Source organism: Macaca nemestrina, chromosome 8, assembly GCF_043159975.1.
Source record: "Macaca nemestrina isolate mMacNem1 chromosome 8, mMacNem.hap1, whole genome shotgun sequence".
In the NCBI taxonomy this organism is placed as follows: domain Eukaryota; kingdom Metazoa; phylum Chordata; class Mammalia; order Primates; family Cercopithecidae; genus Macaca; species Macaca nemestrina.
In genome coordinates this window covers 134885147-134903577 of record NC_092132.1, presented here as the reverse complement: position 1 = coordinate 134903577, position 18431 = coordinate 134885147, and the positions used below count along the sequence as shown (strand labels likewise).

At 44.0% G+C, this 18431-nt stretch overlaps 1 protein-coding gene across 11 annotated transcripts in view; it reads right to left on the bottom strand.

Moving 5' to 3' along the window:
- Positions 1–18431, bottom strand: part of LOC105482127 (chondroitin sulfate N-acetylgalactosaminyltransferase 1) — a 364090-nt gene that overhangs the window by 277705 nt on the left and 67954 nt on the right. Inside the window, exon 1 of one of the 11 annotated variants that reach the window (XM_071068548.1) lies at positions 9371–9558. The exons of the other annotated variants lie outside the window; for them this stretch is intronic. Coding sequence (XP_070924649.1) covers positions 9371–9543 — 173 coding nt within the window. The 5' untranslated portion in view covers positions 9544–9558. Of the gene's footprint in view, positions 1–9370; positions 9559–18431 lie in introns of those variants that run through there. 11 annotated transcript variants of the gene reach the window in all.

Below are 18431 nucleotides of genomic sequence, written 5' to 3'. Positions count from 1 at the left end.
GCAACCCAGTCCCAGTATGTAAGAGGTAGAAATGAATTCGTCTGCTTCCACTATGTGCTAATGTTCCATACCCCAAAGATGGGCACGTGGATGTCAACATCTTAGCACACTTGTTACCATACTAATTTCTGTAGCATTCTATTGAAAGAGTTTAAAACAAAATAGAAATTAATGCATCAAATTCCTTTTTGCAGAGAAGTACTTGTTTGTCTTTTGGTGCACTCAATAAATATTTATCAATCAATAAATATTTATTGAGTTCCTATCCTGTTCCAGGCACTCTTCTAGGCACCCAAAATACATTACGGAAAAGACAAATGCAGAGAGCTCGTCATCTAAGAGCTTAAGGGCAGAAGGCACACAGATATCTAAGAAGTCAGGTCTGGTTGGGCAGTGGCTCACGCCTGTAATCCCAACACTTTGGGAGGCCAAGGCAGGCAGATCACTTAAGGTCAGGACTTCAAGACCAGCCTGGCCAACATGGCAAAACCATGCCTTCACTAAAAATACAAAAAATAATTAGCCAGGTGTGGTGGTGGACACCTGTAGTCACAGCTACTCAGGAGGCTGAGGCAGGAGAATGGTTTGAACCTGGGAGGTGGAGGTTGCAGTGGGCCAAGATAGTGCCACTGCACTCCAGCCTGGGTCACAAAGTGTGACGCTGTCTCAAAAAAAAAAAAAAAAAATTTCGTAAGTGAGATCTGATGAATGCAGTGAATAATGCACAGTATGAGGGGGATCAAGAGGAATGGAGGTGGTATCTGAGCAGAGATCAGAAGATGAGTGACAGATAACCCTGCAGATATCGGGGGGTAGAAGGAAGAAGGACAAAGACCCTGAGGCAGAAGAATGTCAGATTCAAAGGTGAAGGTGACTGCAGGAGCTGGGTGGTTAGAGCCAGAGGAGGGAGACGAGCAGTGGGAAAAGGCAGGAATGGGCAGTAGGGAGAGATGACCCTGCCATCTGAGAAGTCACTCCAGGGCCCGAGCCTTTATCTGCAGTGGAATAGGTAAGCAGTGATTGGTGGAGGGCAGGGGGGTGAAATAAAGCTTGACACAATCTAACTTACCACGAGGTGAAGAATAGACTGAAGGGAAGTAATTGGGAGCAGGGAGGGCAGTTAGGAGGCAGTCATGGCTCTGTATGTGAGAAATGATCTCCTGGAAACAGGAAGAAGTTGTCTTGTTATCAGTGTATTTTGGAAAAAGAAAATCACAGTTAGCTAATGGCTTGGATTTGGGTATGAGAATGAGAGGGGTCTTGGATGAATGCAGAGTTTCTGGCCTGAGCAATGGAAGGAGGGCATTGCCCATCTTGAAGCAGGGGAAGACCAAGGGAGGAGGTCAAGAATCCAGTTTAGACTCCAAGTTGAGATGCCCAATTGACATCTAGATGAAGATACTGACTTCCGGGAAGAAATCCAGGCAAGAAATACAAGTCTGGTGAGAGGTCCAGGCAACAGAGATAAATCTGAGAGTTGCCAGCAGGATATTTAAAGTCATGGAACTATCATGATAAGTGCCCAGGACAGCCATTCTTCCTCTGATTACAACTAGAAATTCTCAAAATACAAACAGCAACTACCTGAGAACTAGGAAAACAACGCAAAACAAAGGCAGATAGTAGAGATGAGTCAAACGTTGGCAAAGTCACCTACAAAGGGGTTAATTTCATTCCCCCACTTTCCCTGCTCCTACTTCTCTAACGGCTTTGCCCCAAGGGTGGGCACCAGTCACAGATGCCCACAGTCAGATAAATCTTACAGAAACCGAAGAGGAAAAGGGATTCTTATGAATCAGAAAATGAGTGGAACCACAGAGAGGAGTTAGAGAGACAGATCCTCTAATTCTTCTCACCCCCATCCCTGCCCCCCACCCCGAGACGGAGCCTCCTGTCACCCAGGCTGGAGTGAGTGCAGTGACGATCTCGGCTCAATACAACCTCCACCTCCCAGGCTGAAGTGATTCTTCTGCCTCAGCCTCCTGAGTAGCTGGGATTACAGGTGCACACTCCCATGCCAGCTAATTTTTGTATTTTTAGTAGAGACAGGTTTCACCACGTTGGCCAGGCTGGTCTCGAACTCCTGACATCATGATCCACCCACCTCTGCCTCCCAAAGGGCTAAGATTACAAGCATGAGCCACCATGCCCTGCCCCATATTTCTATATATGAACCCCCACCCCACTCTCCCCAAGGTCTCAGTTTCATCCAAGTTGCTCGCCGGGTGGGCAAGACACATTCAAAGTGATACAGCAGAGACCTGAGGACTGAACCAAGATTCACACCAGGGCCTAAAACTCAGAGTAATCCCTGGTGATACAAGTTCAGACAGACCCAAAGTGGAAAGCCAGGGCTTTACAAATGTCAACTCACACTGGAGCCACCACCCACAGAGAACGAGAAATAACTACTTGCAGCCTGAACCTAACCACAGTGGATGGTGGTTGTCTCATTTAAAAAAAAAAAAAAACCAAACTCCCAGATTACAAAATGACGCAGAGCTTACACAAGATAACATTCACAATGTTCAGGACAATGCACAATTACTTAAGGTATAAATAACTAGAGAAATGTCGCCAGTTTCCAACGGAAAAGACAATCAACAGATGCCAACTCCAATATGACCCAGATGTTAGAATTATCAAGCAAAGGCTTTAGAGCAGCTATTTTAGCTATGTTCCATAAGGCAAATGCTCTTGAAATAAATGGAAAGCTGGGCATTCGTGGCAGGGAAATAGGAACTATAAAAAAGAACCCAATGGAAATTATAGAACTGAAAACCAGAATATCTGAAATCCAAAATTCACAGAATTGTCTTGTAGCAGAATGGAGAAAACAGTCAAGAAAAGTCAGTACTTGAACATCAACAGAAATCATTCTATCTGAAGAACAAGGAATAAAGACTCAAAGATTATAGTAAATTCAGCCTCAGTAACTTGTGAAGCAATATCAAAAGATGTAATACATGCTGTGTAATGTAAGAAACAACAGAGGAAGAAATAAAGACCAAAAACAAACATTTGCAGAAACAGTCATGGAACTTGGTGAGAACACCTGTAAATTAAGCAAGAGGAGGAAAGAAAAGCCCCAGCAACTGAGCAAGTGCTGTCTACTGTTTAGACATTGGCAAGAGGGAGAGAAACCATCAACCCAGACAGGATTGGAAGGATCTTTCAGGAAGACAACTGGGAGGCTCGGTACTAGAACCAAAGAAAGAAAATCAAGAAGAAAGGAGTGAGCCATCATGTCCAACGCTACTGATAAATCAAGTCCCATTAGAACCGAGAGCAACCAACCATTGGGTTTGACAATAAAGAGTTATTAGTAGCATTGACAAGACCAGTCTGGTAGAGGACTAGAGACAAAAGTCAAACTAAAGAGGATCAAGAAAGGAAAGGAGAGGGAGTGTAGAAAATTATTTCAGTAAAAGGGAAGAGAGAATGGAACAGAAACTAAACAGAGGTGGGTTTGAGAATGCTTTTTTCTTTTCTCCTGAGACAGAGTCTCACTGTCACCCAGGATGGAATGCAGTGTTATGATCTCTACTCACTGCAACCTTGACTTTTCAGGCTCCAGTGATCCTCCCACCTCAGTCTCCTGAGTAGCTGGGACTACAGGCATGCACCACCATGCCTGGCTAATTTTTTATATTTTTTGTAGAGATGGGGTTTTGCCATGTTGGCCAGGCTGGTCTTGAACTCCTGACCTCAAGTGATCCTCCCACCTTGGCTTCCTAAAGTGCTGGGATTACAGGTGTGAGCCACCACGCCCAGCTGAGAGTGCATTTTGTAAGATGAAAGATATCTCTGTATGCTGATGAGATGATACAGTAGAAAAGAAAAACTAATGGTACCAGGACAGATGGACCAACATGAGAGCCACAACCTTGAGTAAGTGAGAAGGACAGGAGCTAGCACACAAAAAGGGCAGGCCTTTGGCATGTCTAGCACTGGAGTATGCACATTTTAGCTAGAAGGAAATCAGTCTATCAGTTCAGATGTGGATAGGTTTGTAAATTTAGTATTGAATGCAAATACTGTCTTCACAATGTTTGTTTGTTTTGTTTTTGAGACGAGTCTCGCTCTATAGCCCAGGCTGGAGTGGCTGGATCTCAGCTCACTGCAAGCTCCGCCTCGCGGGTTCTCGCCATTCTCCTGCCTCAGCCTCCTGAGTAGCTGGGACTACAGGCGCCCCCCACCTCGCCCGGCTAGTTTTTTGTATTTTTTAGTAGAGACGGGGTTTTACCGTGTTAGCCAGGATGGTCTCGCTCTCCTGACCTCGTGATCCACCCATCTCGGCCTCCCAAAGTGCTGGGATTACAGGCTTGAGCCACCGTGCCCGGCCCCACAATGTTTTTACTTCAGTGAAGTAAGAAGCCAGGTCACCAGCTGATATTAAGGAAAAGTGAGATGTTAAAGGTTGAGGAGAAAGGAAAAGTCAGTGTGAAAAGCCACAGAGTTTCTGGACTACTAGGGAAATGGGTAATGCAGAAATTCAGCAGTATAGGTAGGATTCCTTTTAGGGAACGTTGAAGGTCACAGATGACTTCCATTTTCAAATTGTCTGAAAAACAATTAGAAGACTGTTTTTCAATAAAACAATTACTGGCCAACATAGTGAAACCCCAACTCTACTAAAATACAAAAAATTAGCTGGGTGTGGTGGTGGGCACCTGTAATCCCAGCTACTTGGGAGGCTGACGTGGGAGAATCGCTTGAGCCCAGGAGGCAGAAGTTGCAGTGAGCAGAATCGTGCCACTGCGTTCTAGCCTAGGCCACCCTGAGACTCTTATCTCCAAAATAAAAATGCATGTGATAAAATGATTACCCCACTAAATGCTACTTAGTCATACTATAAATACATTTCCTAAATCATTTCCTCAGGGACTAACCCCAAGTTTTAGGGAATCACTACTAACCTTAACATCCAGCATTCCAGGGCAAAAAGGCCTAACAAGAGATATGGAGATGTCTCTGCATAGAGACCCCTTTAGAATTAGTGTGTAATACTGAAACCTAACCAACAGGCCAAGTCTTCAGATTGGGACTCCAGACTGAGAATTCTTCAAATAACCAATGACGGAGTACAAAAAAGATTCCAGGAAAATCAGGAAGGGTAACTATTACAGAAAACTCGGGCTCATTTTGTCCTCATAGCTAAGCAATTACTGATTGCCTTTGACGTAAATGCAAGTCAGGCACGTGATAGGAAATGTAAATAGGCTCCAGGAATGTCCCTGTGTCCCCAGCTCATTAAGCAGAGAAGAAAGTCCAAGACAAACGGTGTAAAGGGAAATGTCAACAATAAAGTCATCACTGGTGGGACCTCAAGGCAGCAGAGAGGAATCACAACTAGATCCTGCAATATAACAAATCAAAATCTTAGGAATCTTTTTTACAAAGCAGAAATTCTATATGTTTTGACCCATGAAGGGGAGAGCTTCAGCATACGAAACAGATCCCTCTGGAGTAATCGGAAGTATGTCCAAATGAGGGAGGAGGCATCCAAAAGGACAGGAAGACCCGGTAAGTGACAGCAATCAGGGAAGACCAGAAAGCCCTCATTATAATGACAATAACTACAACAATAATAGAAACCAATACAATTAGTGATTACTCACTAACGGCCATCCCCTGTGCTGGGAGCTAGACGGTCTCCTCTCACATCAAGTAATCCTGACATAAAGATTAAGTAGGAGGTATCATTATCCCTATTCTGTGGATAAGGAAACAATCTTACAAACATTATGCAATCAATACTGTAGAAAATTTTCATAACGTCTTGAAAAACTTTCATAATTATTCTATGTACAGGAACTCTTCTTAAAGGTAAGGAAATTCAAGACAGCAGCAAAGCTGTAAGAAACTTCCTCTCGGGTGCGGTGGCTCACACCTGTAATCCCAGCACTTTGGGAGGCCGAGGCACGTGGATCGCTTGATCTCAGGAGTTCGAGGCCAGCCAGGGCAACATGGTAAAACCCCATCTCTACAAACAAAATACAAAAATCAGTGGGGTGTGGTGATGTGCACCTGTAGTCCTAGCTACTTCGGAGGCTGAGATGGGAGAACTGGCTTGAGCTCAGGGAGGTCGAGGCTACAATGAGCCATGATTGTGCCACTGTACTCCAGCCTGGGCAACAGAGGGAGATCCCACCTCAAAACACACACACACACACACACACACACAAAATAAAGAATTCCAACAATTTAACCCATATACAGATCAATCTCATTTTAAGGTACTGACACAGGATGCTGACAATGCTGATCAAATACCCCTGTAGCCACCTTTAGAAAGCTAGGATACTCTCTATTCTTCAAATAGCCTTTCATTCTGTGCACACAGGAAGGTCCAAGCACCACCTGCTGTGACTCAAGGCAGTCATGTGCCATCAGTATGTGCCAGCTACCCACAAACAGGTGCAGGTGCCCAAACTCCTTGGGTTATGAAAACGCCACTCTTAGGTTCTGACGTACAAGAGGTTGGAAGAGGAAGCCCGAGTCCCGGAAAGACTTTACCTTTGGCTTTACAGAAATAACTTCGCACTCTCTGATCTCAATTTCCTACGCTGTAAAAATGAGGAATGTGCACTCAATTCATAGACCTTCCGAGCTGGAAGGGGACATACATCCCGGCTTAGAGTAGATTCAATTCATTTACAGGTTCTCATGGACACAGCACCCTTCCAGTGGCAGAATTCTAAAAATAGCCACAACAAACTTTAGTTTTGAAAGTTTACTTACAAATTAGTTGCTTGAAATTGGAAATACACTTCCCCACAGGAATAATGTTATTATAGATTTCTATGTCAACCTCCAAAAGCCTATTTCACTTGTAAACTACCTAAATATAGTATACTTGGCCCCCTGTATCCATGGGCTCTCCATCCATGGACTCAACCACAGATCAAAAATATTTGGAAAAATAAAAATTTAAAATAGTGCAAATATAGGCCTGGAATGGTGGCTCATGTCTGTAATCCCAGCACGCTGGAAGGCTGAGGCAGGTGGATGACTTGAGGTCAGGAGTTCCAGACCAGCTTGGCCAACATGGCAAAACCCTGTCTGTACTAAAAATACAACTAGCCAGGTGTGGTGGCATGTGCCTGTAATCCCAGCGACCTGGGAGACTGACGCAGGAGAATCACATGAACCCAGGAGGTAGAGGTTGCAGTCAGCAGAGATCATACCACTGCACTCCAGCCTGGGCAACAAAGCAAGAATCTGTACCCTGCTCCCCCATCCCCCAAAAAAGAGAGGATAGTGCAAATTTAAAATATAGTATAACAACTATTTACATAGCTCTTACAGTGTATTAGGTATTACAAGTAATCTAAGAGACGATTTAAAGTAGTCATGTGTCACCGAATGACTGTGATACGGTCTGAGAAATGTGTCATTATGCAATTTCATCACTGTGTGATCAGAAAGCACTCACACAAACCTACATGGTATTCGATCTTTATTTATGTATATTTTGTCATGTGGAAAAATATCATTCCAGCACCATTACTGAATATCAACCATTCTTCCTACTTGATCTGCAACTCCACTCTCTAGAGCCATGTCAGGTTTCTATGCATGCCCCATTATCTTATGGGACCACAGCCTTGTGTATATGGTCCATTGTTGATGAAAACTGCTATTTCATTGTTGATGAAAACTGTATAGACTGTACACAAGAGGACATGTGTAGGTTACATGCAAATACTACTCCACGTTATATGAGGGACTTGAGCATCCAGATTTCAGTATTCACAAAACTCCTGGAACCAATCCCCTGATGATACGAAGGGACGACCTTACTCCTATAACAGCGTCCTAGCAGCTCATTGGGATGCTAGGAAAGCACGTCCCACCTCCCTGCAAAGCCCCCACTGCCCCTGCCAAGCCACCGAGACCAAGCAGTGGGAAGAAATTCACAGCAAGGAAAGGAACCTAAAGTAAGAATGGAAACAGTATTCCTGCCTTCTGGACAGGAATTGAATGGGTCCAAGAGGTTGAGGCAAAGAATGAGAAGCAGACCAGCAGATCCACAAAAGCAGCGGGAGAGAGAGGCAATGGGGAAATGGTGCATCTGTCCTTCATGCCCCCATCCCCATTGCTGGCTCCATCACAGCAGACTTCTGTCACCACCAGCACAACACTAAAAGAACTGGGGACCTAGGGACCTGGGAGGAGAGGTCAGAGCAGGTTTAAGACAAGTCTCCTGGGTCTGCATCAGGTAAGTGGTACATCTGCAGGCCTACTGCCCAAATCCAGAAGTAACAAATGGACGTTTCTAAAACCATCATTTGGTATGTCCAAGGGTTCCTACGCTTGAAGTGCCTAACCTCTGCCCTTCCAGCACCTCATCTGGCCTGGATGTGGCTCCAAGTTCCCACTAGCTTCCTCAACTCCTCCCGTCTCTGTCCCCTGCCCTGGGAATGTCAGGCTGAGCCAGAGTCTGGGCCCATGCCCTGGGCACCATGCTCAGAAGGCACTGCTCACCTTCTCTAGCCACATCATGTCATGAGGCAGAGTTCACAGGGCCCCCAAGACATGCTCACCTGGACACCACCCCACCTTCTGGGTCACACTCAGATCTCCCTGGGGCCTTCTGCTTTACCTGTCCGCGTCCATTTTCTGAAAGGTGAAGCACTTCACCAGTCTGCACAGGAGAGGTTGTCCGCAGGGGTGTAGACAGACTTGGGACCTGTGGCCAGGGATGTCTACCCCTACCGTAGAAAGATTTTGGCAAAGAAACTGGAGGAGTGTGAGAATTCTACATCGGAGTCTGGCTTCCAGGCTGTTGGGAAGGTTGTGTTTATTTACCAAGATGGCAGCACAGGACCTGATTTTGAGAGATCTTGACTTAGAACTTGGAAACAGCTACTTAGACACATGGAATGTGAGCCTCTGTTTGTACTCCTGCCCCCGATCCAGCAAGTGTTAGGAGCGGGCCTGTCTCTCCTCTCCCTGCTTTGGGCCACTAGGCAATGTGCCCAGAAGGTCTAATCAGAGTGTTTGCTAATGAGTTCGCAAGCTCACTGACTTCCCTTCCCAGGGCTCTTCTTAATTAGAAATAAAACAGCTCCCAGCACTCCCCAAACAGAAAGTTCCCGCAAATTTCACACCCAATAAAGGCAACTTGCCTCTGCCACTCACCAACACATGAGATCAAAACGAGGACGCCTGTCGTCACCCCTGCCCAGCGACTTAGGGTCTTTCCCGGTCTTTGTTTTCAGTACTCTACTCCCACGGTTTCCGCCTAAGGAGAGCACTCACTGATGTACACTGGGACTTCAGAGCCCACAGATTGTGTAAAATATTCAGGAAACAACAGTCAAAGCCACAAGGAAGGCACTGACGCAAGTCTTGGGTTACTCACCTCTGTGTGATCTGGGGCCACACCACCGCACAGCCTGAGCAAGGCTGCGGATCCCGGGACAAGCCCGTCTGCCGAAGTTTGAGGTCTGGTTTTAAGCAGCCCTTCCGGCCAGCACAGATAACACTATCCTTTTCTGCATTCAGGGCCAGTACACTGCAGTCAGCAGCCCTCATCGGTCCAACCGCAGACCACTGGCAAGCAACCCCATGACCATTTGTGAAATCCCAAGCACCTATGCTCATCCATTGCTAGTTCAGTTTGCTGCATTCCTTCATACACTGAAGAGCAGGTAGAACGAGTTCACCCTGAATACACCATCCCTTTAAATGACCCTGGGGACCGTGATTTGCCACTGCCAGACAGGATGGACAGGGGAACAGATAGGCAGCTATGTGCGATCACAGGACATAATGGAATGAAATGTCAGATCAGGGATAGGATTTGATCTGTGCTGCAGTTGAATCTGTGCTACAGAATTCACACTTGGTCAGCCTTTTCCACGATGTGTAAAATTCTACAAGGTCTGTGCGGTGTCACCTTTACTCTGCTTTGCTCAGCCACGATCACTGTGATTGGGAAGCCCGCCCGTCGCCACATGACCCTTGCCACTTCCCACAGCCTGGAGGCCAGTTGTCATGGCGTTTTATCAGGATCTTGGTCATCAGAAAAGACTCTAAAAATGGGTTTCAGAAAGTAGAAGCAAGGTAATAAAGCTCTGAAAATTGAAAAACCATTAGAATTACTAAGCGTTTGGTAAGGTGTCAAGTTCTAGGCGGAGCTTGCAGTGAGCTGAGATCTGGCCACTGTACTCCAGCCCGGGTGACAGAGCGAGACTCCGTCTCAAAAAAAAAAAAAAAAAAAAAAAAAAAAAAAATAGCCTTTCTACACACCAACAGCAGCCAGTTAGAAAAGATGGTGGAAGAGGGCTCTACAGTCCCTTTTGTAACAGATATTAAAAATAACTACCTAGAACTGATTAAAAATTTGCCAAAAACACATAAAAACATACCAAGCACATGAAAGGAAAATGGAATAGACAGACCATATACCTGGAAAGCAATTTATTATATAGATCTGGAGTCTTTCAAAATTAATCTAAAATGAATATTACTCTAATTAAGTCCCAAAAGGCTTTTTTCTACAGCTTGGCAAAAATGATTCTTAAGCTTTCATAGAGTAAAAAACATAAGAAAAGTCAAGGAAGTATTATTTTTTTTTTAAGGAAAAGCTTTTGAGGGAAAGATGGCAATACCACATTCTACCAAATATGAAAATACATAGTAAGGCCAGGCGTGGTGGCTCACGCCTGTAATCCCAGCACTTTAGGAAGCCGAGTCAAGTGGATCACCTGAGATCAGGAGTTCAAAACCAACATCCACAACATGGTGAAACCGCATCTGTACCAAAAATATAAAAATTAGCCAGGTATGGTGGTGCATGCCTTCAATTCCAGCCACGAGGGAGGCTGAGGCAGGAGAATTGCGTGAGCCTGGGAGGCGGAGATTGCACTGAGCAGAGATAGTGCCATTGCACTCTAGTCCAGCCAAGAGAACTTGACTCCATCTCAAAAAAATAAAAAAAATACATAATAAAGCTCAATGATTCAGTAATAACCTAGCAACAGATAGGCAGATCAATGCAAGAGAACAGAAAATCCTGAAACAGATCTAAGAATAAATAATTTAATATATGGTAAAGGTGGCATTTCGAATCAATGGGAAAAGGTACATTCATTGACTAAGGTATCGAAGCAATGGGTTAAGATTTGTAAAATAATTGTATCTCTGCTCCAAAACATTCACCAAATGAGACTGCAGACCTAATAAAAATAAACATCAGGTTATGAGAATAAAATACCAGTATTTATAGTATCTTGTAGTGGGATAGGAATTGTCTCACTCCTGCTGGGGTAACTCCCCATAACACCAGGGCTCTCAGTTCCAAAGAGAAAAACTAAAGAGATGCCTCCTCCCCTCGCCACTCCCCTGGGACCCAGGGTTTGCTCCCTGAAGGTATCCAGCCACCCTACCTCCCACTCCTCCTGGGAGGTTGAAGAAGCTTAAACAGCAGGGCCCCTCCCTGTACTGCCCCTGGGAATGCAGAGTTCTGGAGAGGGAGGAAAAGCCAGGTTCGGATCAGGAAGCCTCTCCATGTAAGCCTTTCTGGCCAACTGACTGAAAAGAGTTCAGAAGAAAAAAAGAACCTGAATCCCCAAAGTGTCAGTCATTTGTTCACTTTTCTCCTTCTAAGTAAATATTTACTTTGGCACCTAATTTCATATCCATGTTATATGCTTTCTTTTAAAAAAAAAACTGTCACTTTCAAGCTCCTCAAAACCTGGATCCATCCCTGTTCCCACACTATCTGCTGTAACAGTGCCCACAGATTCTGCCGTCAATCTCTCTTGCTAAGTTCTCATTAAATAACTATACATTTGTAACAGGTGCATTTATGACTACGGTAAAGAGTACAAACTTCAGAATTTGAACTTGGGACAGCATGATGAGATCAGGTATGCAAAAATGCTAAGAACAGTACTGAATACATGGCAATAAAAACTAACAGAAAGAAGGCATGAACAAATATGTTAAAGTGCTTATTCCCAGTTGGCAAGATAATGGGAGTCTTTTCTTCACTTCTTATTTCTATTTTCTAACTTACCAGCAATGAGCACATAAGGCAGGTATGTCCCTTCAGCCCAGGAGTTTGACACCAGTCTGGGCAACATGGCAAAACCCTGTCTCTACGAAAATCAGCTGGGTGTGGTGGCATGTGCCTGCAGTCCCAGCTAATCAGGAGGATGAGATGAGAGGATTGCTAGAGGCTGCACTGAGTCACGATTTCAACACCGCACTCCAGCCTGGGAGACAGAGCATGACCCTGCCTCGAAGACAAGACAAGAAACAAATAAAACAAAAAAATTATTTGAGGACGCTCCTAATTAGCATTAACTAGTTTTTAAATTAGTGTTACATGGTTCTTTAAAAGGAACAGTTTCAAAGTACAGTGCCCTGAACCATCAACTTTAATATGATTTTGAGAGCTGGGTTCTCATGCTGTTATGGGCTGAAGGTGCCCCTGATGGATTCAGACGAGATGGAAGGATGGTCCCTCCCTCAGTACAGATCCTGCTTCTAGGTCATCATTCATTTTCTGACTCTGGCAGGCAGGTATTTCAAGGAACGGCATTTTGCCACCAGGCTAACCTCGACATACCAACGAGAAGGAGTGCCTAGAGATGGTTTCGGAGTCAGGAGGCTTGAGTTAAAATTCTGCTTCTGCTAGTTAACAGCCATACAACCTCGGGCAAATGACTTGACTTCATTGAGGCCATCCGATCACCTTGTAAAACTTGGGTAGTGCTATCCACCCACACTCGTGTATGGCAACAATCGCATACACACACACTCTTGGTGGACCGTGACGTGTTCCTCAAGCAGGAAGATTACAGCGATAGCTGCCCTTACAGAAATGACTACACGGACCAGTCAAGAACGCAATTAATTCTTTTTCTCCAGTGAATTGACCTTGGCTGATGGAGATGTAACTTCAGGGTTCTGCTTTGCTCTACAGCCAGGGGACTGACAAGGACACGCCAAAAGCAGAGCCATAGAGTCAGAAACAAATGGTCATGCAGGGGACACACAGGGTGGTCTCCGTGTCAGCCAGGATTCTTGATAACAAGGGATGGACTCAACATTTACCAACTTAGAAAACACTAGAAGAATAGCAAAAACTCACTCTTACTTTATCCACAGGAGACAGCATTCAGGGGGTTCAAGGAAACCCACCAGGTCTCAGGAGCAACAGGAGTCTTGCTGCCACAGCCACCAACACAGTCTAACAGGCTTTCCTCTTTGCACTGCTCACTTCAGGTTCAAAGTTCCAGGAAAATGGACCCAGCTGGCTGTCCTGGGAGGTATGTCTGTGCCTAGCCAGAGCCAATACCTGCCTCCCACCAAGACTACCCATAAAAGGCAAGTCCCAGGAACTGAAATAATAGCAAACCAAAAACAAACTCCACTGTGCATAAACATTGGCCGCATAGAACTTCAATTCCTCGGCAGACTGGAGCTTTTCACCACTTCTCCCTTGTGCCTAGATAGGATAAAAGAACACAAGCTGGACAGGGAGGGAACATTCAGAAATTTAACAACCTCAGAAGGGAACATTCAAAAATATAACAACCCCAGAGATGGATACCATCCACCCTGTAACTGCCCTGGGAAAGTAACAGGCGATGTCACGGAGTCATCACGGTTGCCGGACTAGAGATAGGACTTCCGGCGAGTCACATCTCTCGCCCTTCTCTGACTCCATGGCCAACAGTTTAACAACGTCTCCCTCTTAAACTTGGCACAGAGCTTTCCATCAGGACAAAATCGTACAGAATACAAAAGCCCATATGCTAGGAAACGCAAGCAACAGAGATCTGTTTTTCAAAATGCCCTATATAACGTCAATGTTATGATTGCGGTTTGGATCTATTCACGGTCTTGAGGCCTGTTTGCATTAAGAACTGCAAAAAAATGTGCACAGTATGACAGTGTATTTGTGATATTTGTTCTACCAGAATGCAGTCAATACATCATTGAGGCCTCAAAACCACCAATAAGCTTTTACTCTAGTTGGGTATCCTACCCAACCTCTGACAGATTCCTCAGCAAGACATTTAACAATCAATCTCTATCTATGATCACTTAAACAGACACACTTCCTCTGCTAGGTAGAAAAACTGAGGTAATCAATGTCTCATCCTCTGACCCTATCAGAGGTTTTGCTTCAGAAAAAGAGTATAGCTGCTCCAAAAGAGGTGCCTCACTAAAATATATACATGAATATCACAAAAATCTCAGTGTACAATGCTGTACAGACATGATGCAAATTACTAAGAGAAATGAAATTAACTACAATGGAAGTTATTTTCATATAGAAGTTAATTAGCACAAACTATAAACTGGATTATGTTACTCTCTCCATATTGTATGCCTCGGGCCATTACCATACTAATATGATTAATTCCTGAAATATCAACCGTCTCTCTTGTGTCAGAGAAAATTTGACTTTTAAAGACATGCAGCTCCAGAAATGAAATTCCACCCCCCTATTATCAACTTTAGTCTTTACTGGTCTTTACTCTTAAGAAAGAAAAAGACTACATAAAGATAGTACTATTATTACTGTGTCTATTACAACTGTAGATCATGAAGCAAAAATTATTGCAATTTTTCAATGCCTGACACTTCCAAGCCAATTTCTTGGAGAAGTCAATAAATGGAAAAGTGACTGAAGCAGATACTATATGACCCTCAGAGGAAAAAGAATCAAGTTTCTGATAAAATGTAAACAGCCACACTGACCTACAGGACGACTAATAATCAGTTTCTCACATCCGTGTTGTGGTTTGCAAGGTACAATTCACCATTTAGAAAGGGCTTTACAGGAGTCATCAATCTCACAGCCCTCATCTCAGAACATCCCTCTGAAGTAGGTGTTCATTTCCCATTTTACGCACGGCCAGTCGACACCCCCAGAGTGAACAACTCTCTGACTAAATCAATATTTGGTGCCTGGAGACATCAGTGGGGCCTTCTGAAGCCCTGTGTCTTCCTATGGGCTGCTTTCTTCAAGGGGTAATTTAGGGAAATAGATCGAGTTGATTGGTGACATCTTCAAGATCGGGGTGAGGAGAACAATTCGTACCTATAGGGACGTCACCACGGTTGCTGCAGCATCCATCCACATGGGAGGCTGATTTTGTAAAAAAAAATCTCCTTGGTCTAATGTAAAACAAAATGGTAGATGAGGGGCCACACACTGAAGGGGAAGGAAAGGGGTCACACAGGTGGTGGGCAACTGCTAAGTGACATTTTTGTACAGGTGGAATTCCTTTGTTCTAAAGCAAATGTTTAACCAGTGTCCATTGTATATGTGCTGTGCCACGACCCCTGCACTTAAAACCTAGAAATCATGTCACATACATGATAGAAACAATGCCACCTTATACTTTATATTGGCTCCTACCCTTCACCCTATTCTGTCATCTTTATTTAAAAAAAAAGAAAAAGAAAAAGCTGATAAAATAGAAAAGAATATGAAAGCTCTCTCAGCCCACTGTATCCCTCTCCCTTGTCTCAGCTAAGCATTCTGAGAACATCGTCTACACCTGCTGCTTCCACATCATCATCATCTCCCAATTGTTCCCAGTAGTCTGACTTCCATTCCTACCATCCCAACAGAACTGCCCTTGCCAAGCTCCTCCACATCCACCATGGTCCGAAGATAATGAACACTGCTCATTGATTCCTATCTGGACGTGCAGTCATGCGTGTCCATGTAATTATGGATAAGAGAGTGGTCTCACCTTAGCAACAAGTCATCAATCTTTCATTTAGAAGCCACAGTCTGGCTAGGGTAAATGTTAATGAAAGGCTTCTAATGGAGGATGGCAGTTTTAAAACATATCAAAATATTTTATTCTCCTCTTAATCTATCTCCTATTGCCCCCTGTGCTGCAATCTGGGCCAACGAGTAGAGCACAGCAGAAGCGATGCCATGTGCCTTCCAAGACTAAGTCATAAAAGACTGTATTATAGTTCTCCACCCGGTTCTCCTGGAACAATCCCTCTGAGAACCCAGCTACCATGGTCTGACCAATTCCAGGCAGCCCATGAAGTCTCCTACATGAAGAGGGCCATTTGGAGAGGAACCAGGACCCCAGCCCTGGACCCCAACTGAGCTCCAGGCAACAGCCTTTTGAGAAGCCATCTTGGAAGTGGATTCTCCAGCCCCCTGAACGGTCCCAGCTGACACCGCATGGAACGCAAACCTTCCATACCAAGCCATGCCCAACTTGCCTATTTCTGAACTCAATACCTGACTGTCGTCTTGAGCCACTGTTTTGAAGAGGTTTGCTATACAGCAATAAACTGATATACAGGAGTATAAAAGATTCTGGCTTCTGCTTAAAAATTCTACGAGAAAGATGGTGAGAATTTTCTATATAGTAAACTGTTAAGATTTATAGGAGGCCATTCATTTAGACTGAGCTCCTGCTCTAGGCTCCAACAGATCTGGCCAAAATAGAGTCACTCATGCTAAAGTTCCACGTCACCAAACCAAAACTAAGCTATTTATCTGACCTGAGAAATCAGGTGGAGAGATGCTGGTTAAATCCCGCAACAGGCAAGTTTGAGCATAAAGAAGTCCCCCGTGCTTTAACTCTTACAAGGAAAGTGACGTAGAGTAACCTGATATTAACAAGCTGCTGTTTTGCACTATTCTGTTTTCTTGTTCCTGCTCAAGCCGCCTTATAAAAATCAACTGCCAGTGCCTGATAAGAGTCCCTTTTCTACATGTTTAGATGAAATGATGCCCAGTCCATGAATCACTAATCATTAGAGCTTTAAACGAAATGTGTTGAAATTTTAACAGAACTCATCAAATAAAACACTATATTGTAGAGACAACTGCATGTATACATTTATTAGAATCTGGATAAAACTTTTTTGGAAAGATTCAAAGCAGTTATATTCTAATACATTTCCTAATATTGAGTGGGCAATTAATACATGAATATTTTCGAAATCAATTGCTAAAGTAACAGAAAATATAATTTTACCTCTTTTCCTTCCAGAAGGCAATATTAACTGCATTTATAGCCAAGTAATGCTATTTTAAAATTTTCATTATCCAAATTAATTCTCTTTACTATTATAAATGTATCAATGTTTCTAATATCATCCTGCTCCCACAACATAGTTATGTCTACTTTGGGCCTTAACGCTCTGTTTCTGCTAAGAAAAAAAAAAAAAAATGACAGAAGCTACCACAAGTGTGATATATTGAACTATTAACTAGTAAAATAGCTCATCTTTCTCCTAACTCAGAGTTTGAGTACAGCTTACCAAAAATGAAAAAATAGAAACCATATATAAAACAGACTTTTTTTTCCTCTATAACCAAAGCCCACTTGTAATTAACTACATGAGAGGTTCAAATTTGCTTGATCATAATAGAGCTGTTTAAAAATACATGGCTGGAATTCACATTTGCAGTTTGCAGATGGAGCAATGATACTCTGATTTAACAATATGTGATTGAAACTCGGCATGGAAGGAGGGGGTGTGTTATCCCACCCGTTGTATCCTCCAAGCCTAGGTCTTCCTAAGGACTGTTTTGCTCAATGGGTAATTTGGGAAATTAGAGTTTGTTGATAAGATGTCTGAGACCAGGGATAAGGAAAAGATTTCACTACTCTGTGAAGGTCACTGGCAATGACCATCGCAACCTTTAACAAAGACTGCCTTATTAAAAATCTCCGTGGCACTGGGCACTGTGGCTCATGTCTGTAATGCCAGCACTTAGGAAGGCCGAGAGAAGAAGACTGCTTGAATCCAGGAGTTCAAGGCTGCAGTGAGTGACAATTCCACCACCGCACTCAAGCCTGGACAACAGAGTGAGACCTTCTCTCAAAGAAAAAAAGAAAAACGAAAGTAAAAGTCTCCGTGGCTTATCATAAAATGAAATGCCAGGCAAGAGGCCACACCCTAAGGAGAACACAGATAGGGCTGAGTGTGGGGGTAACGCCCTAGGCTGCAGGCGGTGAGCAAGGGGTCAAGCTGGGCTCCTGGGAGGTTCCCCATAGAGTTCAGCCAACAGTGCACAGGTCTCCTCCCAATGCTGCTGAGCAGGGCTTCTAGATCTCACTGCTTTTGATAACACAGTCAGCCTCAGCTAGCAGGCTAATTTGGACCAAAAGGGAAAATACTACTAATCAAACACGGCCCAATTTCTTAAAAAACAAAACAATACAAAACAAAAACCACCAGTTGCTTTCTCATTAGAAAAGAATTTAAGAAAATCACTAGACCCGTTAGACCAATTAATTCCTCAGGTGGTTAACAGTCTGGCCCACTGAGGGGGGCAGCACCCAGTCCTGCAGCTCCACAGTACTGACAATGTGCCAGGCTTGACTTTCATGCACAGATGGCCTAGGGGACATCGACCGCTGACCCAAGCAGTGACATCCCATGCCTGCTTCCTAACCATGTGGCTGGGA